The sequence below is a fragment of the Aplidium turbinatum genome, chromosome 11 (genome assembly GCF_918807975.1).
Source record: "Aplidium turbinatum chromosome 11, kaAplTurb1.1, whole genome shotgun sequence".
Lineage (NCBI taxonomy): Eukaryota > Metazoa > Chordata > Ascidiacea > Aplousobranchia > Polyclinidae > Aplidium > Aplidium turbinatum.
The window spans coordinates 5,635,423-5,661,094 of NC_137482.1; the positions used below are offsets into that span (position 1 = coordinate 5,635,423).

Sequence of the window (25,672 nt, forward strand, 5' to 3'; positions counted from 1 at the left end):
ACATTGCAACTAACCTAAATTTTGATCTGCAAGTTAACTACACTCCAACTTTTATGTAAGTACTTTTATGCACTTCTTTTTAAGCATACCTTGTCATGAAATCAGATATCACATCTGAGTTGAAAACATAGTCTTGCCTGAATTCTGACTACACAAATTAAAAAAATACTCGCTAATTACCACCTATGCCTCTTCTTTGGTCAGTCAATTTACAACTTTTCGCACATGTTATTAATCGGTATACGCGGCTGTAAACGGCTTTAATTTATAAAAAAAAAAAGGTAATTACACCGCGATGTAATTATAGTTAATACAAAAATTTATAGAAAATCAATTATCATAGCAATAGAATGTTGGTTTTCTGAAAAATTAAGTTTAAAGTCCAAATTCAACGGTTTTGGGTTGAAGTCTTCATAGAATGAAATAAACAAAGTCTACACCAGAATCGTATAAAATATATTAGCCAAAATGTGTTTATTTTGGTAGAGAAATATATAACATAGTGTTGGCCTCTATCGAGGAACGTTTGTCATGAATGTTTTACTCTCTTACAGGTGTGCACTGCGCAGGTATTTTAGTCGTCCCAGGCCAATCTATGGCGGGCAAATTCGACAGATGACAACTGTTTTTAGATTTTTTAGGCCTACTCGTCTAAAACAATTCAGAGACGAAAAGCAGCTGGAATAATTACGAGACACATCAACTGGTTTTAAAACTATGCAGCAGTTAAATGCATTAGAAATTTTTAAACATTAAATAGAACTAACATAGCCTCCATTATATTTTTACACTTAAGCTTTTACAGTAAGTTTTCACGAAGGAACATCGTACACACTGTTAATTTCGTCCGCCCCGTTAGCTCAGTGGTTATGCGCCCGGCTCAAGATCACGCGGCGCTGGTTCGACTCTCGGGGTGTGCGCTTGAGCAACGCATTTCAGGACTGCTCTCCATTCAGCGGCACCTAGTGAACGAAATAAGTCTCCGGAAACAACACTTCAACAATCGGAAAACTTCACTCTGCCAACCTCGGTAACCGACCCTGCGTCAAAGCCTCTAGGCCTACAAGTACCGTATGTGAAACTACTAGGAATAACCTATCAAGGCTTTGTCAGTCCGAAAATAAAGATTCAAAAACCAAAATAATTTACATTTTACGCGAACGCTTCTTTCATCTCAGTTGGATAAAAATGGATAAACTTGGATAAAAATGACTGAGTTTATTTTTGTAAGCTTATTATGTTTACTGTATTTATTTTTTAAATTTTCGTAAGCATGCGGCCACTCAGTCAACTTAGCTGCGTTTACATCTGTAGAATAAATTAGTAGTTGCCTCAATTTTGTAGTAGATAGTTCCTGCTGGTCATTGAATATCATTTTGCTGATAAATTGATTTTACTTGGAAAACAGGAACCTCAAAAAATGAGGTTTAGATCAAAGCCTTGTGGTTTTGTTTCCGACCAAAAGTATCTAATCTAGAATCGAAATATGTTTTGAAACCAACCTGCGCTTCAAATGTAAATTAACTAAATTAAAATAGCAGATTATTGTCGTAAGCAACAGTACTTCAAAATATTGCAAAGCCTGTTTTTTCAAGGTTTTACCGATGTACATTAACATCACGCTGACAATAGATTGAATATAACCAAAATTTAAATGCAAAAATAACACCGTGAAGAAAGCTATCTCACTCCCGCTTTGGGCTACTTTCAACACCAGACATGGTGATCACTGCAAAACAATTTACAGTCGACTGAAGGTTGAACCAAGCAAGCGCTCTAGTAATCAATGTTTGGGCTCGAAGTGTTTACACAAAACATTTCAGAAAGGCAACATTTAATTGGTTGTGATGGGTATATGACTCAATGAAACAATACTGCACCTTGTGGACTAGCTCAGTGGGCGAAAGGTTATCGCCTTCGGTTTTGGTGCTGGTAGATCTGAGATCGATTCCAGGTCGTTTCAAACCGAAAACTTTAAAAATGGTATCGATTATTTTCTTTCTGGTATAAGGCAGTGAGGACATGTCGGGTAATAATGTTTGTTTGTCACATCCAGGCTTGCGCCTGGTGGTTGAAGATTTAGATTAAGTGAACGGGAAGGTAAGGTAGCCAATCTTCGTGTCCACCTTTAGGCATGCGTTTAAAGTGTTCTGCTAAAGACACAGACGAATGCTCTTGAGTGGTGTCGAACCAGCGCCCTTTCGATTTCCTCACCAGGACTTTCACCACTCGGCTATGCAGCCGAAGTATAAGAATGTGATGACATTCTAAACCTGATACAAAATAAAAAATTGGACCTGTCGCTAAAAAACTTTAGCAGTTGAAGAGCGACAATAAAAAAAAATTATAACATTGTTATTATTACAAAACAAAACAATTTAAGTGCAAATTCTTATTGAAGCATGTCCCAGGCAAGATTTGCTTGCTGCAGTATTAGTAGACACGAGTGTCGCAAGAAGCGAGTTGGAAACAGAACAAAAAGGGGATTTCTTCACTTATCACAGAGTGTTAAAATACAGTATTGACCTTACGTAAACCTAAAAAGTAAAAAGTAACCTGAGTATGTGACGACTTGAGGCGTAAAATAACATAATCGCCAGAAAAATTTCTCTGCTTAAATGATATTGACTTTGCACAAAAATAAAATGAGAAAAAAAATAAGAAAAGTGAAGGAAGACAAAGTTTTATTAAACATTTCAAGGTTGCTAATAATTGCTAACTCGAACAAATCGGTGTTTCACACTAAGCCGCTTTCTCAAATATTGTAGGCTAGTAAATGACTAGATTAAATGTAACCAAATACAGTGCGCTGGAAACACTACAAAATAAAAAGTTAACTCCACGGAAGTGTTATTGTTTTCACAGTGCAATTTTAAGCTAAAACTTCGCCGAACGCCCCAATGGCTCAATCGACAAACATCCGGTTTTCCAAAAAAAAAAAAAAAAAAAGATTAGAAGATAAGACCCAGAAACATCGTTGAATTTACGTAATGTTGAGTTTGACGAACAAACTTTACAAACTTTAGAAACAGTGTCGTCCACTGAGCCAGAGCAAGGTCTGTGTCAGTGGTTCAAACTTTCTGCAAGTAGGCCGGCACTGAAACGATATGAAACTTCTTCCAGTCAATTAATCAACATAAAACTTTAAATCGAAGCAAAATCAATAAATCAAACTAACAACAAATTGGGAATTGAAAACTCAAAGTCTTTATCATACTCCATCGACATTACAATACAGGCATTTCAATAGTACCTCTGAATACAACCTAAGCGGTAGAATTCTACACAGAATGCGACTACAATAGGTCATTTAAACTACTCGTTTTGAACAAGGTTCTAAACTTTAAAAGCACAGGCTACTTCGTACAGCTCTCAAAATTTCAAACCAAAGTAAGTAAACTTTATAACAAGCAGTTTGTTCTTTCAGTAGTTGATGGGAAGTGAATAGTGGATATTTCAATTCAAGCAAACTAAATCATCTTCTCAGTTGCTTCTTGCAAAGTAATAGTCTGCTTCGATGATCATACATTGCATCTGAATAAGTAGATAGCGATTCATATAAAAGCAGTTCAGATACAAACGTTAAAGCACAAAACACGTCAAGTTGAGTTGAATGAACGCAGCAGTTAGGTGACCTCTTCTTTACTTACACTTGCATGCAATGGTTGTGCTTTTTTACTGACTGCACATTTTGGACTTTTGTGTCACGGTTGTCATATCAATAATGTTCGTTCACTGAATATACACAATGAAGGCTTACTTGTATACTCATGACCCAACCTAGTATTGGACTAAAGCTTACTACAAGCACTTTCGGAGACACAACTTTTTATCCAATTTGTGGCAAAGGCAGTAAAAGCTAATAATGTAAGCGCATCACAAAACAGTTTTGGCTGACAGGCAACAGAACGATCAGCTTATTTTCAGTAAGCTCGAATTTGCTGAATAAAGCTCTCAACCACGTGATAAGCTTAGGAACGGAGAACATCCCATGTCCTGTAAGAGCAGAAGTTGAACATCGAAATGAAAATAAAAATTGTCGCTTTTCGGCTGTCATGCACTTTACAGTTTACATGCAATCGGAAAACTTTTCTAACTTCTAGATTTGCTCACTTTTTTTTATTGCTGATCCTTAATTGCCATCTCTTCGAAGGACAGCGCGCAACCCGAAGATAAATTATTCACAAATCAACAATAGAGACTTACCCATGCAAAGAATGAACCAGCTCCTTGGCTTGTTTCATTGACTTGGTTGATGTCCAAGCCTTCCAACATGTTTTTTATGCGGTGGACAATTTTTGGTGGTAACTTGCTCGGATCACATCGAAATATTCGTTTTTTGATTGGTTGTCCGACATGCTTTTGAACTTCCGTCCAATTCTTAACAAATACGATTTGTAACTCAAATATGATGACACAAAATACCTTCACATTCACTTGCAAATAGTTTGAAAAAATGAGCATGTAAAAATGTCCCTGACTATAGGACATTCAGCCAATCATTTTCAAACAGCAATGACCAAATTCTGAAATGTGGACTTTTTCTATAAATGCACAGTTAAGAAAGGAACAAATCCACTTCTGTCTTTGTAAAAGATAGTTTCTTGGGCCTCTAAGATCAGTTCCAAAACCATTGCAAAGATAACAATAGCCAAACCCTGCATCACAACCAACAGAGATTGCGACAAATGTTGGTGGGTTAGGCTATATCAGCCAAGGATTGTATGTCCATTGACTAAAGAGTTCAATTTTAAATCAGTTGTTGTGTGGGCTTGTTGATGCACTGGCCGCGCCGAACTGTTTACCAAGGCTATGATATTAAAGTAGCCTGCATGTGCAAGTATCACGCTTGTTAAAGGTAACGTTTTTCCTCTATGCAGCTACAAAATGCTCACTGCGAAAGTTTTTCATTCCCCAAACCAACATAAAAAAAATCGAGCTTGCAGTGTCAATTTAACCCTGGTTTTGCATTGAAGATTCAAAGTAACTACTTCTCACAGTCACCTCAAGCTTCTTTGCTTGTTCTCCGAGCATCACCAGAACAGCAACCATGACTGAGACAACTCCAACTGGGGGTTTTGAGTAGCCTCGTATCTCAGAAATCAAAGAGTTGTCCATGTTCATGATTGCAGCTTTAAGCTTTTGAAGCTCTTCAAGGTGGTCAATGAGATCTTTTGCTTTATAGTAGCAATCGGCTAAAGGATCAATGTATCTGAAAGTTATATAAAAACAAAGTAGCCTATGCATGTTATACCTAAACGTCTTCATAACCTAATCGTTTTGATTACAGGCCTATATAAAGATGGTACTGCTATTTTGCATTCATCAAATGCTGGCATTTACACAACAATCTAACCTCTTAGTGTTATTTATTAAGTAAGAATCGATTTCGCTATAAGTTAGTAATAGCATCTTCAGCTAGCACATGTAAAAAAGAAAATTTGAAAAGACGCAAAACGAACAAATAAAGCAAACTCTGATATTATCAACATGCATAAAATGCTATTTTAACTAGATGGTTACATAAAATTAAAATCAAAACCTGCAAGCTTAAAATCTTAAACTGGTGTTCTGCCACGATTTTCAACACTATACTGGTACAAAATTCAAGAACACATGAACATTATCATCCATCAAGTAAATTACAATCGTTCAACAAGACGAATACAAAGAAAACGCAATTTAGATTACAGTCCACTGCCATAAGTTTACATTGATATAACGCCAAAAAGAATAAAGTGTGAATGGGCATGGTTGAATAATCTACACTACAGGGGTCGGAGGTTACTGATGACATGGGAGTAACAAAACAGACTAAGTGGTTGGTCGAATCAATTTTTGTATGTTAATGGTGGCTTTAATTTTATGTAGCCATTTATCTTCAGCTATATATAAATGAATGAAAAAGATTAGGCGACACTTACCCGGTTTCTTCCACATCGAAAACTGCTTTTTTTAAAGCAGGCAAGTCCCTGTTCTCTATTGCATCCTCTAAAGACTTGCGTAAGTTTTCAATAATCAGCTCAACAACGAGTTCTTGAGCTTCGTCATACAATGGTATTTCATCACTTTCGATTTTTTTGGCTTTTTCGCATTGATGTAACACACCACGAATCCTATCCAAGTCTCTTGCTTCCATTGCTTCTAATAACAAATTATTCAGTTTTTGTATTTTTTCTTGTCGTCGATCTTCTTTCTCCTTAATCTTTATCAACTTTTCCAATCTCTTTTCCGCTTTACACAACACTTCATATCCTTCAGTGACTTTTGCATCATTGTAGTCTTTTATTGCTTGAGATAACTGATCAATATCTTTTGCCTTTATTGCAGCAGTTAACGCATCAATTCTTGTTTCTGGGTTAAGAAAGTTTGATAAAACCTGAGCTTCTTGGATCAAATTTGAACTAACAAAAGAAGTTGTTTCAGCTTGTTCAATTGCTTCTACCAAGTCATTGTAACTTCGAGCGTCAATCGCTGACTTCAAATGTGCTTCCGCAGAGTTTCTCTGTGCCACCTTTTCTTTCAGCGCTTCAACTCTTCGTGTCACTTCAACAAACCTCTCTTCATCATTTCTGGTGAACGCTCCTTCAAACTCAAGCGCGGCTTCTCGGAGTGCTGTCATCATACCAAAATCATCAACAAGTTTTTCAAGAGAACCAGGAATGTCTGGCACTTCAAAATCTTCCCATTTAATCTTAATCTTGTTCATCAGATCGTGTTTTTGATTCAAAGTTTTCAAAACTGAGCGACTGTTTTCTAAAAAGAGAGAGTGGCTTTCATTTGTTTTCAAACCTCTCTCAGCAAGAAACTCCGACAGTTGCTCAATCAATTTTTCTAATTCCGGTAAGTCTTCTTTAGAAATGCTTTTAGAAATTTGGTTTTGTAGGTCTTCCATTTCACTTCGAAGACTTTCTTGCCTTCTCAGCTCATTAAGATCGGCTTCAGCTTGAATCAACACCGTCTTATCAACTTTAGCTCCCTTGATGACAAGATCTGACAAAGCTGAAATGTAATTTTGTCTAAAGTTAATATAACGTATATTCACCACTTGTCTTTAAATAGAGCTAACATTGTAACGAAATGTAGTGTGACACTATATTTTGAAGTATTTTATTGTGTAATCAATAACTAATAAATTAGTTTTACAGGCAATGAAAACCACAAGTTGAAGTATGAGGCGTTTAAAAAGAGCGTATACTGCTATAATCTCTATTTAAAACGTGGTAGGCTTCTAGAACACAGCTGCAGATAAATGCTAAGCAACTGACCAAGTCACTTAGACGAGTTACAGAACATGAGAGAAATAAAAAAGTGCAATAAGCAAAGAGGTAAAGGAATAAGCAACTAATAGTGTTTCTACAAGATTATGACGTTACCGTTAATCGCCTTAACAATTTCTTGAATATCTTCTTTTTGGAGAGCATTGTTTAATCGCTGCATCTCTCGTTTTGCTTGGATCTGCAACACAGCGTCTTCACCTCGTTTGACATCTCCTGTTTTGTCAACCATTTCAGAGCCCTTTGTTCTGAAATTTGAGTGCAAATGAAAGTTTAACTGGTAATCACTACATGTTGAATCAGAAGAGCAGTGTTGAAACAGAACGGTAAAAATCCAAGTGTGGCGATAAGTTATTGGATGCCACCAGTTGATATTGTTATGTTTAAAAATATGTTTTAACACTTTTCAGAATGCATAAACCGAAAATTGTACAGAAGGGCGTAACACCAGTGTATCCCACTGTCGATTCATTGATGCTACACTCGACGGCCAAGAAATATATGCTTTTGAAAAGTCTTGATGGCTAGGGTGGCTTCACCACTATGATTAGTGAAATACAATGCTCGCTGTTCTATAGTGAGTAGTTAGCCTTATGCTGACGCCATAGAAATCGCTCCTTCTAAACACTGTGCTATATCATTTAGACACAATTGTGGTAGTTTTTAATTTCAACACAATTATCGATTTCTTACTTGAAAACTGCGATAGTTTCTTGGAGTTTTTGAAGATTCTCTTGCAATGTAAATTCTCGGATTTGTTGAAGAAGAGCATCTTCTTTTTCAACAACCAAAAGAAGTTTATCAAAGTAACCAGTTTCTTCCTCATCCACTCCATATTGATGACACAGTTGCAAAGATGTCCGCATAGCATTTGCGTCTCTTTTTTTTGCAGCTTCAAGAATCTGATGATAAGCATCGTTTTGTCTTTCCAACTTTTCATTTATCTCACGCTCTCTGTAGAAACATATTGAAATAAAAAAACTGCAAACCAATTATAGACTTATACTGTAGTGGACTGGCATGTGGTTGAATCAAGGGCAAACTTGCAAAATGGTGGCTGGGATGCAAATTTATTAACGTGAAGTTTAAGAGTTAGTATCCCTTGTTCTAAAATTTGTTGTTATTAACTTTATGCGGAACAAAGCCTCTACAATGTAGACCGTAGAATCTACGTCTACAAGTATGCGAAACGGCCAGGATTAACCAATCAAGGCTTTGTCAGCCCGAGGACAAACATTCAAAACCATCTCAAAGAAGATTTTTCATTAAGAAGATAAAGATTTCCACGATCAGTCATGATTTGCTGGTAATTATCTTTAAAAGAAAATATCCACTCTCCTTCAATCAGTCAATCAGACAAGCTTAGCAACCTCTCCCATTTCCATGGATATTTGGTGCGACATAAATCGTTAAAGTTCAAACTATTTCATTTCAATTTTAACTTACTTTGCAGCTTTATTCGCCATTTTTGATTCTTTGTGTACAATCTGAAGATGAAGAAAAGAAGTTACTTTTTACGCAAATGCAATTCATTCACCAAGCTTCAAACGGTGTTGAATAGTTCCACGGTGTTAGATTGAGTAAATCGGAAAAACTTCACTATGCCAATCTCGGTAACCGGCCCTGTGTCACGAGCCTCTACAAGTATGCTAAACTACCAGAAATAACCAATCAAGGCTTTGTCAGTCCGAGGATAAACATTCAAAACCAAACCAAAAACCAAACCAAACCTGAGTGACCTTTTTGATCTTTCACTTTTACCCTTTTTGTGCCAGTTTCTTTTTACCAACATGTTCTTAATTCTTAGAAAGTTACTAACACGTTTTTGGGGAAGTATCAAAAAGAATAAATTGACTTGACTTCTGAATTATAATATTGTTATTAAATATAGCTCTACTGTATTTTCACAAACACAGAAAAATATTGCAAAGTGAAATAAGTGATGGTGCTTCAGATTTCTGCTTTAGGCTTCAGTCAGCCAGGCCGCAGTGCAGTTTATAGTGCGTTATAACAATCACTAATGTGCATGAACACGATAGGTTGCGTATTGGTTTGCCGAAAAATGTAAGCGTGGCAATGATAAGGTTTGCAAGCATGTGCCATGTCAACAGTTGGGCGCATGAGCTGAAATGATCCGATGTTTGATCGGAAGAATCCTTTCAAAAATGCAAAAGCCAAATGCAAAAAGTATGTGTGAGAGTTTACTGATCTTTCTGTTTTCACTTGCAAAAAAGCCTTGATAATTAAATGATCACCATTTGCAATTGTGTATAAAATTGCAGCATTCGTTCCGAAGAGTGCATAAAATTGAAAAAAAGACTAAATAGCTCCAAGCTATCATGCGGTATTTTATTTGGTGAATCTTTACAGTAGCCTATACGAAAAGGAATGCATACTTGCATAGGTTTATTCTAATTTTAAATTTATCTTACTTGAGAGTACTCAATTAGCTGCTTCTCTACAACTGGGGGCATGAAAGGTTGCCGCTTGTCGGGATCAAAAGCGCCGCTAGCGGTTGGCATTTCTGTAGACAATGACGACACTACGGCGCAAAGGCGGACCCAGTTCTGTTTTCTGTGAGATAAATGGCTTCTTTAATGTCGCGAATATGCTGCACAGTGTCTATGCAGTTCTGTAGTTGTTTAGGGATAAAAGCACTTTAAACAGAAATGATTGGCGCTGCGTTTCTTCAACGTATTTGTACTTAAATTTGTAGCTACGTTACTGACATTTAAAATCATTTAATAACCGAATTTACGTTTCAAACTTTATTTGGAAATCCACTTTATAAACCCATAATCATACAAGTGATTCTGGTTTGCGGTCATTAATGAACTCACTCGATGTTTTTCGCTCCATATTCCAAGTTTGCAGTTAGTTTGTCGAGATCTCTGCTTAAAAACTTGCAGTAAAGATTGTTTCTTCCGAGGACTGTTGATGCATGGTCTCTGATGCCAGTAATATAATCTAAAGCTTCTTCTAAACATCTAGTTGCATCTTCAGTTCTCTTGTCTCTACGATGGGTATTGTGTAATTTGTAAAAAATGAAACTAAAGATTGCGTACTTTACTTGTACTTAAATCTAGCTTGCTTCAGTTCGGTTGTTACTTTTATTTCTGACCATCATATCAAAAACAATACACGTCAACATAGCAAAGGTCGAGAAAAAGGTAGAAGCGACAAAACGCGAACATTAAAACGTGCCTGTGACCGAAGTAAGTTATTGAGTTGAAAGAAATTTGGCACGGTCGCAACACCTTCAGAAAAAAATAAGATATAAAGGGAAAATAAAAAGATAAAAAGTTACAAACAAAAAATAAAAATGAACAACATATATTTAGGCTATAGCTTTATTAGCCCATATAGCTTTAACTGATATATTTAAGATTTGTATAGACAGTTGCTATGAAGATCGGCCATGGTGCGTTATCAAGAGTGCTGATGGTTGTGAGGGGAACACGTCTTGATACGTTACTTATGATGAAGATACGAGAAAGCAGTTGGAAATGGATGCTAACTGACTTACAGCACTACAGCAGTGGCGTAAGTAAAAATAAAATATTAGGGGGGCAAAAGCAACTGTTGGGGGAGTCAACGTCATTCAACATAAATTATAATGGTGCAGCCATGCTGCAGCTATGTGCACATCGAACTTTCACATTTCCGAAGTTTGGAACCGTGAATGGAGAGAAGTTGCGAGACCAACCCAGTTCACGGTCCTTCCCAATACCAACACCCCACCTGGAGCAGAACTACCCCGGAAGGAATGGGTGAAGCTCAATCGCCTGCGGACTAGAGTGGGCCGTTTTAGCAGCAACATGTTCCAGTGGGGCCTCGCCGATTCACCATCTTGTGCGTGTGGCTCAGATCTTCAAACTGCACACCACATTATCTATCAATGTCCTGTATACCGACCACAAGATAGACATGTGGACCTAACAACGCTCGATGAATACACCATCCATTGGCTGCTGCGCCTGGATGTAACAACGTGATCTGTGGCGGCCTCAAACGCAAGAAGAAGAATTATAATGGTATTAAACGTTATAAGAGTATTAAAACATATTTTTGGAGGGGCAAGATAAAATGTTATCGCTCCCCGGGCAATCACTCCCCCTCCCAAACTCCCCCGTGGCTACTCCCCTGACTTACACTAGGCCTATACAAAATTCAACAAGTAAAAAAAAATAGCAAATTTTTAAGACATATACTGTAGGCCTATGTACTGTAGTATAATCATATTTTGTTTTCACAGAAATTTGAAAGGTTATCAATTGTTTGTTCTTTCTCTTGATAGCCTACCGATAGGATTAGCACAGGAGTCTGTCTGCATTTATTTCGGATATTTAGTCAAGAAAACATCCATCCTAGCCTAGTCAAGAAAACAAATGTTTAGTTCACATTTTCATTTGACATAAAACGTTCAACAGCGCAATAAATAGAAAACTAAAGTAAAATATTACCCAACGAGTTCACTTGATTCCGTAATTGCATTTATGGCACATCGACGACACTTTTGGTTTAAAATGCTTATGAATGACAATTGTGCGCTCTCCCAGGATAATATCACTTCGCTTCGAATTATCACGTAAGCAGTCAACTTCTCTAAATGATCCAGCGATGCAAATGCAACTTCTGTAAAAGTAAACAGTTTCGTTATTGACAAATTTCGAAAATGTGCCGGTCTGTGTAAGATGCCGAATGATAATGATGTTGTACTGTAGTTGATGACAATCGACAATACTGTATTGTTAGAGCTTCGGTAGAGAGTTTGTCTTGTTGAACCATAGGCATACGAAGCCGAGTAACTTGATCAAGTTTAACATCTTCAAGTTTATTACATATAGAAACACAAAACTACGCAACAAATTAAGTATCGAACGTTTTCGACATCACAAGATGTCCTCTTCAGGAATAATACCTGTGCTTCTATTATTCCGTTCGATACTTAATTTGTTGCGTAATTTTGTGTTTCTATATGTAATAAACTTGAAGATGTTAAACTTGATCACGTTACTCGGCTTCGTATGCCTATGGTTCAATACTGTATTGTTTTCATGTAACAGCAATTGTACTCGAATTCATGCTAAAGCTTTTATGGCTCTCTCTGCTTAGGATTAAGTTGTAGCCTATTTAAGTGACAATGACGTAACTATGTAGTCGAAGGTTATAACCCTTACAAATGTTTTGTGACAAATCCCTAATAAGAAAGAAGAAATAAAAGTATACCCATAAAAAAAAATTGAAACAGTTTATTTGAATTGCATTACTAAAATGCAAGTACAGTGTGTGTCGACACTTTTTTTCTTTGTTTCAGAGTGAAATAAACTGAAGACCCCAGTTGTAGAACCATAGATGGTAGAACTAATTAAGTCACATTTTGTGGAAATTCAGTTACCACCAAATATATGACAGCGCAAAATTTGATTTAAAAAACGGCTTAATTTCACATACTTAAAGGCATACTAAAGGAAAATTTCAAACCGGAATTAAGCATTAAAATGAGTAAACTGAACATTCAAGAATACATTTCAAAAACAATTACCCAAAAAAATTTGTTTTCAATGGCGCTGGCAAGGCCCAAAGTCCAGTGTTTCATTTATTTTCATTTTTTTCAAAATGACCAAAACGTGCAAACACAGCTCAAGAATACGTCATAAAGTCCAGCAATAACAAAAACCACGTTACCAATCTGATGTTTTGAGCAAACTGTCTGCTGTTTTGATGTTAAAATGTGCTGTTTTGATGTAAATACATACATAGCCTACAGTCAAATCGCCCGCAGTAACAATTATTGCGTGATCGGTTGATTGCTAGACTTTATGACGTAGACTTTATGACGTTCTTTACAGTCGCACGCTTCGTTGCTCAGGCCAATCTCATTTTGAAAGCTCTGACAAAAGCACGCGCACAATGGTGGTCAGACCGCAATGGGGCAAAATTTTATTGAAAATCGTTTTATGGTAGCATGTTAAACACAAAGAACGTGGAAAATCGCCAAGTCAGGTTTTTCCTTTAATACCCCTTTAAAAGAACTTTAATTTGCTTTGTTTTAAAAATCATATTTTAGACTTAAGTATGGTAGTACAGTACTTCAACTCAGGTATTTTATTGCAAGTGAACCAACATTAAAAATTACGGCTACTTTTGGTTATCGTGTAAACTCTGTGGAAGTTTAGTCAGACTTGTGATGGATAGAGTTTCCAGCCATAAAAAAAAGAATTATTGCCGCAAAGTGATGCTCATGCGACCTGTGCTTCTACTGTATTTGACTTTATTCTACAAAATAATAAAAAGAGGATAAAATGTAATGAAGTACAAACGACGTCATAGAGCAGAGTTGTCCTTTCCTTCACCAATATAATGTCCACCCTTGTTTATTACTCTACCACTGGAAATTTGAAAAAAAATCGCTTTGGTTTAACGAGAAAATGTTTTTGCAAGCAAATATTCTTATATAAATTCATTTTTTTTGCTGTAAGTTCAAACTCTGCTCCCGGATGGAAAACAATTTGTAGATTCAATTTGACCATTTGCGTAGCACAGGATTCGTGAATAAATTGTATAGTATCTGACGTAAACCCACTCACGGAAGTTGAGAATATGGGATGTTATTGCTTGTAATTAAGGTGTTGTACTTGTAAACCTCGTATCTTGGCGGTGCCATTTTACGAAGAGCTGTTCTGACTGTGAAGTGCGCCGAACAATTTCACATGCAAACAATTCAAGCATCGTTTGAACGAGTCAAGACAAACAATTTTTTAGAAAACTACGGCAGCTAACATCACCTGGCAACCACGGTTCTGGATATCGAACTTCTTTCATTGTGGTGGTTCGTAGATAAAGATGATCAACATTTTTGTGTTCTACAAGATTGTGGTCCAAGTATCTCGTGTGTGCCATCAACATGACATCTGTGTTTTTCTGGTGAATGAAAATCATTAGAGTTGAAATGTTTCATCTTTCACAGAAGCCTGCTGTAGGCTATCGTTTCTCTGTCATCAGATAAAGTGTAAAAAATGAAACGATCAAACCCTCACTTTATTTAGAGACATTGCTAAATATAAGAAAGTGCACGCACAAAAAGGCATCAATAACTAGGCCATATGTTCATTTATTATAGATTTTCTCAGCGGACAAAGCACATTTACACCACACCACATACCCTATTTCTTAGCAAAAAGTAAATCGATGGTGGTTTTATCCAACTGGTGGTAGGTGGGCTTTTTTATGACGTTTACTGCAACCATTTTGCAAGCAGAGATGTACGTATACGCTGCAAATTCCACGCCGTAGACTTTTTGTTTATACTAACGCTTGCGGCCACATTTTTTTGGATAGTTGTTGCTTGAGGCTACGCCGTAAAGTTTTTTTCAGCATACAGCGTCAACGTATACTTTTTAATGTCTTTTTTCGCTACAACATGCCAATACCTTCCAACGCTGCAGTTGAAAGAATGTTTTCAATGGGCAAAGACATATTAAAACCAAAACGCAGCAAAATGTCAGATGAACACTTTTAGATGCTTGTGTTTCTTCGTGAAAATTCAAAATAAAACTTGTTTGTTTCGAGTGGTTTATACCGTGTGAATGTTTGGCACCTAGCAAACAAAATGAGTTCACGCTAGTGTATGCGCTGACGCTGACATCACTGTTTGCAAGTAGTCCAAACAAAGGTCAGAAAAATTTGCTTTGGCACACAAGTTGTGTTTTGACTTTACACGCTAGGTTAATTCAATTTTTACAAAGATCAATTCTGTAGCCTATAGTTCCCAGGTAGGCCAACATATGATTTTCACGCAAACAGGCGCAGTTTTACTTATGCAGTCCATTTCAACAACTTCGCGTTTATAGCCTGCATACTAAGTTGAGTGTCCAATGATCTATTTGAATGGCGTATGCTAAAACAATCATCTCATAAATGTTAGTCATTGCTATAGGCCAACTGTAAAGTGCATTTAAACGTTTAATTATTTACCCATCTGTTAGCGACATTCAACCGAAAAGAAAGATGCTTTGTCACGTCGGTTGGAAGACAGTAAATAAAATAGATCAGCTGGGAATTTCCAATCCGTTTCTACAAAAAAAACATATTTTTGACTTTAATTGAATTAATGTAACCTACATTTTCTATTGACACATAAAGTGATAGCCTACACCTACATTGCATCTTACTGAAGTCATACAAAATTGGAGTCTGTAAAGAAACAGCTAAAAAATAAAATTGAAGTTAATTTGTCAACTTGCTACTGATGCAAGCATTTTTAAACGTTTGTAACAGCAATAAAGCGAATTTGCAACTTTCCATGTTGATCAACGTACCTGGAGTCCAGTGTTGCAAATGGAATCTTCTACAAATGTTACGCCAGAAGAACAAACCAGCTTTATAGAAACGTCGCTTATGCTCGGTCTTTCTCTGCGTGGTAAACAAATCAGCTATTAGACTCACAAAAACACTGTGCGGTAGCCCAGTGATTCTCAACGTGGTTCAGGTGGACCACTGGTGGTCCACCTGGAATTTCTGTTGGTCCACAGAGAGTCTATAAATCCTTGATAAAACGTTCTTTAAAATTGTATCATTTATTGCAGTAAAAAACTATGTAGCATATATGATTATACGTCAGCGTGACGAAATAGTCATGTTTACTTCGTGATTTTTGATCGATTTTTCTGGAAGTGCTAGACAAGCATAAGCTCAGCAGTTTTTGAAATTATTTTACTAGTTGACGAGTAGCCTAGGCTATTGAACTGTTGAAGGCAGAAGAGAAGTGCCGGCAGGCCTAATCAATAAATCATATGTTTCTGTAATGGTTGTGGTGTTGTCGGTGCACGAAGATTGCTCTTTTTCATGGTATAAAGTTTCTTTAGGGAGAGTAAAGCTATTCGCTGTTTCACTGAATGTTAATTAAACTATTTTATGAATGTCACATGCTATTATTTTTCAGACGCTAAAAGTAGGCGACTGTAGGCCTATTCTGCAGTGCTTTCAAATTGACAAAATGTTAGCAGCTCCTGTTGCTAAGAAGGCAAGACTGAGATATTACCAGTCAATACTTTTCCATTGAAACAATATGTGCATGATGTTTTGTTAGAATAGCTTAAAATTTGAAATTAAAATTATGTGTATTCAAGTATTTAAGGTTGAGTGTGCTAATTAAAAGGGTTAGCTTAATTATTTAATTACGTATTATTTTATTAAGGACTAAGATTGAAAACGCCCTTGAGTTTTCTGACCTAGGCCTATGTGCAATACCATAAACAAACATAACTCAGCAACAACACTACATTTAACATTATAAAACAAAAAACAAAAAGCGAACGTTTTCGGCTAGTCATACAGCCCTTTTCAAGCCTATAAGAAACAATACATATTGAAAGAAATGCTAAAGAATCATATAGTATCACAGCAAAAATATGGTCAAATCTAAACATTTAAGAAACTGTCTCGCTCATACAAAATGACAACTGAAAATTACACAGCACAACGGGTCGAGTATTTGAGAAGTAAAAATTAATTAATTGTTCAGAAAAGGAATCAAGCAGAATTACGCAAGATTGACAGAAGCACAACACGAGATAGTGGCACAAACATTTTTTCTTACAGGCTTGAAAAGGGCTGTATGACTAGCTGAAAACGTTCGCTTTTTGTTTTTTGTTTTATAATGTTAAATGTAGTGTTGTTGCTGAGTTATGTTTGTTTATGGTTCAAAAGAGTTACCTCTCTACCCAAATTGTATTTGCAATACAGTTTCGACTATTCGAGTTCATAAGGCGTCAACATAGCAAAGTGGTTCATCGGATATATTTTTTTTAAAAATATGGGCCAAAAAAGATTGAGAATCACTGGCCTATCAAACAGTTTCAATTGTTACTTGAGCCTTTGTAACTAAGAGATTATTTTCTCTCAGTTTGGCCTCGCGCAGTCGACAAGATGTCAACTTCTGCATAAGCCTATGGTGAGTGCATTTGGAAACTCGCGTTCAATCAAACTTACCGAAGAAACAAAGGAATGAGCATGTCTGCCTCGAAATCGTATTCATAGTTCAACCAATAAAAAGCATCACTGCTCAGCTGTTTTGAAATCTAAACAAGATTTTAAAAATGCATGAAAAACAATGCATCGATTGTGTAATGTTCAATTTATTTTAAAAACAAAATAATTTTGTTTTACCAATGGTTGGTTGATTTTTGTATTTTCTCTTCAGTTTTGACTAATTTTGTATCAAAATTACCATTTCAAGTATTTAAACTACATTTGAACAAGCCAGAGATATGCAATGCCAAATAGTGCCCATTTAAGTTTCAAAAGTAATGCTTTATTATATCATAATCATCAAGACAAACTGCTGTCGATTTCTGACAGGATACTTTTAATGCATTTAAATGATCTAATTAATACCCATCGGATCAGGCCCGTATCCAGCCGGGAAACAGGGGGGCCTCGCCCCCCTGAAAAAAAATAGCTCCCCCTACAAAATCCCAACATTCTCGAGCAGCAGCTACAATTATATTGATTCAATTTTTTCGGCCCCCCTTAAAAAAAAGTTGGCCTTCCTTGCTCTGCAGTCTGGCTACGGCCCTGCATCGGATACCACAATACCTTCAAAGTATTGTTTGCTTTTCGCTTCAATAAGTATAACGTCATAAATATGTGATGTTGTTTTTAGGCAAAAAAGCCCTGACACGCTTTTGTAAATTACCTAAATCGGGATCCATTTTTAAGGAAAAAAGAAATAGATATTTAAGTCAAAAAGCAGAGAGTCTAAAAACAAATTATAATGTTTGTTGGCGAGATACTTTGATGTTTTTATGAATTCAACTACAAATTAGAAACACTGATATCAATATAATTATTATCAAAAAAGGTGTATTCAATATGATTGAAATTGTATGTTGTGGCCATCAGTTTTCATAACGCAGCACACGTGTTTGTGTTTGTAGCTTTCACAGATCACGGAGAACTACTTTAACATGAAAAGTATTGGTGTAGAAGTTACAGTAGCCTGAATGTTGTAATCTCACCTCAACTAATAAATCAGGTCTATAGTTTCCGATAGTAATTGCTGCCAATTGCACGTGATTTAAGCGACCGTTCCGCATCTGCATGTCCATGTGGCGCTTGTACTCTTGAACAAGTTGTTGGGAATCTGTAATCCCATTATTTGCTTGACCGTCAGTGAATAGGACGATACAATCGTATGTTTTTTGCTGACTGAAAAACAATGTTGTTTGATGGTAAACGACAAATTTTTTTTTATTGAGGTTGAAATTTTATAAAGTTGTGTGCTGTTACTTATTTATTTTTATGGATTCATTTGCTAAGAAACCATTGGAATAATTGAGAGAGCAAGAGAGCAAATTTACCAAAATCTGGTAAAGCATCATGTTTTATAGATAGATCACACATCTTTGTCAAAAAAGGGTTTAAAAATGTTATTTGCTGGGATGCTTGGCATTCTAGCTACGCCACTGACAAACAAACTAAACATTTCTTAAGAAACAATAAATCAAAAGTCAAATAATTTTAACCGCGTTTTACTGTACAGTAAATGCTGATGCCGACAGTAAAAACAAATGTAACAGTATGGTTTTCGAAAATGTTTAAATTACCGCTGCTTTGTTGTACATATAGGCTACCCCTAGTAACAGGACAAACAACAATGTAAAGGTTTCTTGTTACAAACTTTGGCATAACGTTGCTGATCGAGGTTAGATGAGAGCTTTCAATGAAACGAAAGAAGTTAAACTTAAAAAAATCAGTTTCAAACTTTTAAACTGTTCTGTTTTTTTATGGTTCAATGGTGTTCAGTAGGTTACAAATCTTACATTCGGAGATGAGATCTCATACTCAGTTAAGGCTATTGAGCTTTAGGGAATGAGAAGATAAGGTTTTCATCACACTAAGCCTTCGGCCCTAATGGGAGTAGGGGTGGCCAGTCTTTTTTTTTGGCCGCATTTTCTTCAGCAACTACGCCTACCCAATTTATCACACCCTGGTTAGAGATGAGCGGTGTTTTCAACAACCAGCTTAAGCCGGGTGACGAACCAGGTTCGCATAATTGGAAAGCCAACGACTTATCCACTGCGCCATCCCATTGGAGATAAAAGATTGGTGTAACTACCAGCAAAATAAAGAGAGAAAATGTGCATCTTTAATTAAAATATTCCAAATAGCGTTGCAGAAATAAATCAGTTAATTGGTCTTTTCTCGATAGAGTATAGAACAGGGCTTCTCAACCCCTGGGTCGCGACCCAAAACTGGGTCGCCGTTTCATTTGGCTGGGTCGCTGTAAGATGTGGTGATAAAAGATAATGGCTCTTGAGCAAAGTTTAAACTGCCGACCACTCCTTTAGTTTTCGTAATTTCCACTATTCAAACTACGCCGCAAGTTTCACCCGACGATTTTACCACACACATTTTGCGGTGAAGTGTACACAATAGTACACACTAGACTAGGGAATTGTAACAATTAATTGCTCCAAAAACCACACCAATACTTGATCTTCGTAAAAGAAGATAATAACATCTTCGCAAAAATTGTGCGAAGATTTTAATGCAGAATACAGACACCTGTTATACTTTCCTGATGTAAGATGGTTATCTCGTGGCAAAGTACTGGAGAGATTTGTAACTCTGCACATGGAGGTGGAGGATTTTTTGATAAACAAGAAGCATAGCTTGGCAGAAGAGTTTGCTGATCAAAAGTGGCCTTTGTTTGTGGCGTATCTTTCTGATATATTTTTGCAACTGAACATCTTGAATAAATTTTTGCAAGGACCAAACATACTGTAATGTTGGTCAATGTATCTGAAATACTGATTGCTTTCACGGAAAAGCTGAAGTTGTGGAAGAGGAAGATCGCGTCCCAGAAACAGCATCATTTACTGGTTTGAAGTTAGTGGAAGATACGGAGTTAGGCTTTAACGATGTCCAGCTTGTAGGTATTTGGGTTCATTGATATGAGAATTTGAATGATTTATTGACATTCAGTGCGACAGTGTATTTATGAACTGTTTTAAGAAAGAAACCCTCAGTCAATTTTGAACAAAAGTCAAGAATGAAAAGACTGTTGTTGGCACGCACGCAATAAAAGCTCTCCTGCTATTTGTTGCTACCTGCCTGTGGGAGAGCGGGTTTTTTGCGCTTACTCTCATCAAAACAAAGAAGAAAATTGTCTTCAGCGTAAAGATGACATGAAATTGGCACTGGGCAAGATAACCCCAAATTTTGACAAACTTGTTGAAACAATACAAAGTCAAGGCTCGTATTAATTAAATTCGACATTTTGTTGTTATGTTTAACATGGCCACCTGGAGATGTGGCCTGATTTGTCACATTTTGCAGATTTTGATTACAGCTACTGCTAGTGCTTGACTGACATTTTTTGAGATGTTTTTACTTTTTGTTGTCTTCTAATGATATAAAGCTTTTTGTTGTCTTGGGGAAGCAATAGCAAATGAGAAAAAGTAAGTTGAAAAACGCTAAATCAGACTGTTATTGAAAAATTAACAGTCTGACTAAAATCTTCGAAATTAAATTTTCTTGGTTTTTCAACATGTGAAGATGTTAAAACCTACTGTGTATGTGTCATCTGGGGAAAACAGTAAAGCGTAAAAATATATTTTTAGAAAAAAGTATTTAAACATTCGCCCAAAGTTAGCAAAATCTGAAAATTTCTGCAAAATGTGACAAATCAGGCCGTATCTTTAGGTAGCCAATGTGTTTAATCGTGTTATGTGGGTGTGGCTCATTTTTCATGCTTACAAAGCGTTGTGCTAAATGTAGTTTTGGAAATAGGATCGCCAAATCTTCGCTATTAATTTAACTTTAATATTTGGGTCGCCACAAATAAAGGTTGAGAAGCACTGGTATAGAACGAAGCTAATATTTGAATTAAAAAAAATAAAATAAAAACAATAAAACAATTGAAAATGTATTGGTAATGTTGTGGCAAAATAATCACTTTTTATTACAAATAAATATTTCTACTGCAAATAACAAATTAGGAAAAAGAGTAAGATACCTAGGTCTATATAACTTGGAACAGTGTGTATGAAAAATGTTATTGTTGCGTAAGTTTGGTGCAGACGGTAGTTATTATAGGCTACAGTAGTTTTAATACGAATTCATTGCAATTTGAATAGCAGAAAGAAAGAAAATCACCTTTCGGCTGCTTTCAAGCCAGAGAAAAGTCCGTCGCTAAGATTGGTGCCGCCATCGGCAAGTAGTCGTCCAATGATGTCTATTGCCATAGCCTGCATTGGTGAGATACAGGTCATACATCGCTCATGTTGAGATGGTTAAATAAAGTGAAACCTTGTAGATGTAAAGTTCAGCTAGCCTGTTTTAAACGGTAAACATTTTTTTTTATTAACCGAGTAAGTTTCAATGCTCCTTTGGGAAGACGCCTTTCCCGCAGGTAAAGACGCAAGCAAAAATTAAAGCGAGACGTGTATACAAGAAATTATTCCTAGACGTGAGCAATTAAATTATAAGATAATCTCAATTAAATTGTAAGATAATCAATTTGTATCATATAGCAGTGTAGCCTACTATTTACCTTGCCTTGATTAGTCATCTGTGTCATGCCCAGTAAAATGTGAGACTCGTATGAAAACATAACGATCGACAACCAGTTTGATGCAACTAGTTTTTGAATGAAGAGTTTTGCAAAAAACTGAAAAGAAGTAGATCATCGCTGTATATAGCAATCAAGTTCAAACGATTCTGATAAACCCGGTACTTTATAATAACTGCTGGATTTCAACAGCTTGAATCATCGAACCGAAGCCACAAGTTCCGACCAAAAAATCAAAAGTGCTCCAGCTTGTTTCGGTTGAAATCAAACTTCAATCGAAACAGGATATTGCATTGGCAGATACCAATGCAAGCCTAATACTTCTTAACATTAGCTTTTCTTCCACCAAAATTTTGATTATGTGTGAAATGAGCGTCTAAACATTGTTTAATTTTTAAGCAGAAGCATCGATTGGTCCAATTTACTTTAATAAATGTGAAAGAGACAAAGATGTTGGGTTTGTTGCAGTAGAAACATTACAATGACAAAGGTGAGAAAACAAAGTTGAAAGTGATGGAAAGTTATCAAAATTGAACCTGCAATCAAATGAAAGTACTTGAAATCGAAGGCCGACACATGTACAAATATTTGTATTTACAGAAACAACATTATTTTGTATGTGTCATTTCTTGCTATAAAATTTTTAAAATTAGGTTGAGGCTATATGACGTCATTTTTGCAGTATGCGGATCAACCTTTAAACTTAAAACATTTGTAAATATTTGTATACTTAATACAGTATCTTGTGAACCGCAACTATTGTAGCCTAATATAAATTTAAATAAAAATCGATCGAATTTATAGTTTCATTCTGTTTAATCTATTCTGACAACCAATAAACGAATAGAGCTGTCTTATAATCAGCCACAGGAAGAAACATTTAAAGCCGTGATTCCCAACCGCGGCTCTTAGAGCCGCATGCGGCTCCAAGCTAGCCTTCTTGCGGCTCTCATTGGCCTCTGAAAATCCCACAAAAAATATAAAAAATCTATTTATAATAATTAGGGCGATTCTTTTTTGACTTGTCAAAATTATTTACGAAGTCAAAATTGTTTACAAACTGCATAGTCGTTGTGTCGTAGAGGTTGCACGGTCAGTGAACTTTTCATTTTACATCTTACACCAGGGGTACCTGTACCCTTTAGGGGGTACGAAACACCAAAGCAGGGGGTACGACATGCAATGTGAAATTATAAATCAAATCCTATTGCAGTTAATGTGGCCACTGCTTCTGATAATTTACAATTGGAGTTGCTAAACATGCAGTCAGATATCGAACTCAAACAATTATTTCAAAGTGAAGACCTACTTGAATTTTGGAGTCGAGTTCCAGAGGGAAAGTATCCCAACTTGAAAACCAATGCCCAGAAAAACGCCTCTGTATTTGGATCAACTTACGTATGTGAAGCACTTTTCAGCAAATGATCAGAATTAAAAATAAATATCACAATCGGTTGACCGATGACCACCTCAAGCAGCTACTGCACTGCATTATCTGCAATTGCGCCTCACTTTGACAAACTTGTTAAAGCTCAAAGCCAATGCCAATTTGGACATTAAATTGATTTGTGTTATTTTTCTTGTTAGTGTTGCTATTCGTTGGTACATGCTTTCATGCTTTAAAATTTTCGTCAAAATTACTTGAGTGTGTTCATGCGGCTCCATACGCACTCTGAAGTTTGAAATTCGGCTCCGACACCAAAAAAGGTTGGGAATCACTGATTTAGAGAGTAAAATGTATTCAGTGCATATACGCAGTAAAATATGTTGTTCAATCTCTTTCGTCATTCTACGTTCCGAACTCTACAAGAATTAATGGCAAGTTTCTCTGTAATCTTTAATGTTGTCACGGCTTACATTTTGAGAAGAAAAGGTGATGCCTCAGACATAACCGAGCCTATTGTATTTCGCGCAATGTAGGCTACATAATTGGGCACTAAATAAAACAAAGAACACAACACGTCGTGTCATCTCACTTTCACTCGGTCAAGCAAACTTCTGTTGTCTGCTTCATGGATAGGAGAGGCCATGCTTCTACTGACATCGATAACAAGAACATATCTTTGTGGTATGTTGCTTTGTTTCACTTTGCCGTTCCCCTTCAATTGCATAACAACATCCATTTTCTGTATAAAAGGACTGATTTGTAAATGCTAGGTTTAATCTACAAACTTAATTTTGTGCCTACAGCGAAATACTTGGTAGTGGGATAAAATTGAGATGAAGAAACAGAGTGTCACGAACTACCGCAAGCCAGCACATTGTACGTGAACTTCAGCCCATGAAAATTCGCTTGTTTCAAAACTAAGATGCACATTTTAATTGTTAATTACGTACCGATTTTGACGTTAGTCATAGAGACTAGCAGTGCTTGTAACAAAATGTGAGGAATAAAACGCTCCTTTGTAATACACAGCTCTATACAACTCAATAAGTAAAAGCAAAAAACAAAAGTTACTGTACCGTAGGGAATCTTGTTAAATTTTAATTTCCGCCGGCAGCATGTTTTTGGTTGGACCGCAAATCATAAGGTATGTACAGTAGTAGGTATTTTTACACCCATTGTAGGGTGATTTGATGGTCACATTGTCAAAAACATAGCGGTGAAATAGACCTATAAACCACAGCATGTGGTCATTAGTCAAAATTCATGACCAATTTTCGTGAAAATTTGTTTACAAACAACTATAGTCATTGACAGAATGTAACAATTTAATTATTAGTAGATTTTTTCATGGCACAGTGACTCTATGAGTTAAATATTTGCTAAACAAAACTTAAAATCACCGCATTTTCTAGTTGGCAGTAATACGTAGTTTCCAACAGAGATTCGGCGGCGTTTGATGTTTGCACAATTTGTGCAGGATTGACTGAGCTCGACATGGTCAGACCTAGTTCTTCATTCGAGTTTACACCGTAAATAATTTCAGCAAACCTGAATTGAACTTGCACAAAACCAATATTTTAGTTAGTAATCTATATCTGTAAAAAGAGCAAACTTTAATAGCTTATTTGCTTCAGACAAAATTCAAATACAAAAGACAAAATACAAATATTCAAATACAAAGACAAAAGACTTTACATAGTGTAGGCTATGTCATCGTAAGAAGTCAGGCAAGTCAGACAAATAATAGGAGCTATAATACGTAGAAATTAGTTTTATAGTTAAAAGTTCTCTTTAATTACAATTTTAATAGATTTGATTTTTTACATGTTTATTATCATCTTATTTTCTGATTTATTGACCTACAGTCTTATAGTTATGTATAATATTACTTTGATCTTTTCTAGGATTTTTTTACACAATATTACCTAGGTCTACTTTTTCAACACTTTCATTAAATTTTTATAATCATCTTAAGTGTATTTCATTCTTTATTATTGTTGCAGATTATACTGAAGAAGCCACACTTGTGTGGCGAAAGCTCTATTTTTTAATAAATTGATTCTTCTGATTTGGTGTAATATTGTTTACTTTATTTAAAAGCTTAGATTGATTCTAGTAGTCAACCACAAATCATGGCTTGCTCTGCATGTTACTCATTTGTCATTTCTTCCTACGTTGCGATTAGCGGAATTGTCTTGACCAGTGGGGCATGTTTATAAGGACGACAGGGGCTGGAGCCACTATTCGCCACTATACTGTACTACAGTACTACACTGTTCGATAATGCATTGTTTTTATGAAAACATGGGCTGCATGGTATCGCAGTTTATATAGATAAATTATCTTTGAAATATTTTACAATAACCTTGACAAATTTTTAAGAAAATACGTTTGCTAAAGTACTTTACAGTTTAGATAATTAATGGTAAT

At 36.1% G+C, this 25,672-nt stretch overlaps 1 protein-coding gene across 1 annotated transcript; it reads right to left on the reverse strand.

The window, feature by feature from the left end:
• Positions 1 to 1,135: 1,135 nt before the first annotated feature.
• Positions 1,136 to 24,770, reverse strand: LOC145779971 (uncharacterized). Its single transcript, XM_082591665.1, has 19 exons — positions 24,643 to 24,770; positions 23,832 to 23,981; positions 21,838 to 21,954; positions 21,441 to 21,532; positions 18,299 to 18,488; positions 17,271 to 17,359; positions 15,599 to 15,692; positions 15,255 to 15,353; positions 14,066 to 14,201; positions 11,741 to 11,912; positions 10,118 to 10,291; positions 9,710 to 9,851; positions 8,724 to 8,764; positions 7,971 to 8,231; positions 7,377 to 7,525; positions 5,925 to 7,002; positions 5,005 to 5,212; positions 4,207 to 4,380; positions 1,136 to 3,534 (listed from the first exon to the last, which is right to left on the reverse strand). Exons 1-19 carry the CDS (start codon positions 24,736 to 24,738, stop codon positions 3,484 to 3,486), a joined length of 3,513 nt encoding a protein of 1,170 aa, XP_082447791.1. The 5' UTR covers positions 24,739 to 24,770; the 3' UTR covers positions 1,136 to 3,483.
• Positions 24,771 to 25,672: the final 902 nt, after the last annotated feature.

Excerpts from the sequence above, each read along its gene's own strand:
- LOC145779971 (XM_082591665.1), bottom strand. The coding sequence starts at position 24,738 with ATGTCGAGCTCAGTCAATCCTGCACAAATTGTGCAAACATCAAACGCC. Across the intron at positions 23,982-24,642 it reads ACTGCCAACTAGAAAATGCG|AAAATGGATGTTGTTATGCA; the intron begins GTGATTTTAAGT and ends CCTTTTATACAG. Across the intron at positions 9,852-10,117 it reads TATGGAGCGAAAAACATCGA|AAAACAGAACTGGGTCCGCC; the intron begins GTGAGTTCATTA and ends TTTATCTCACAG.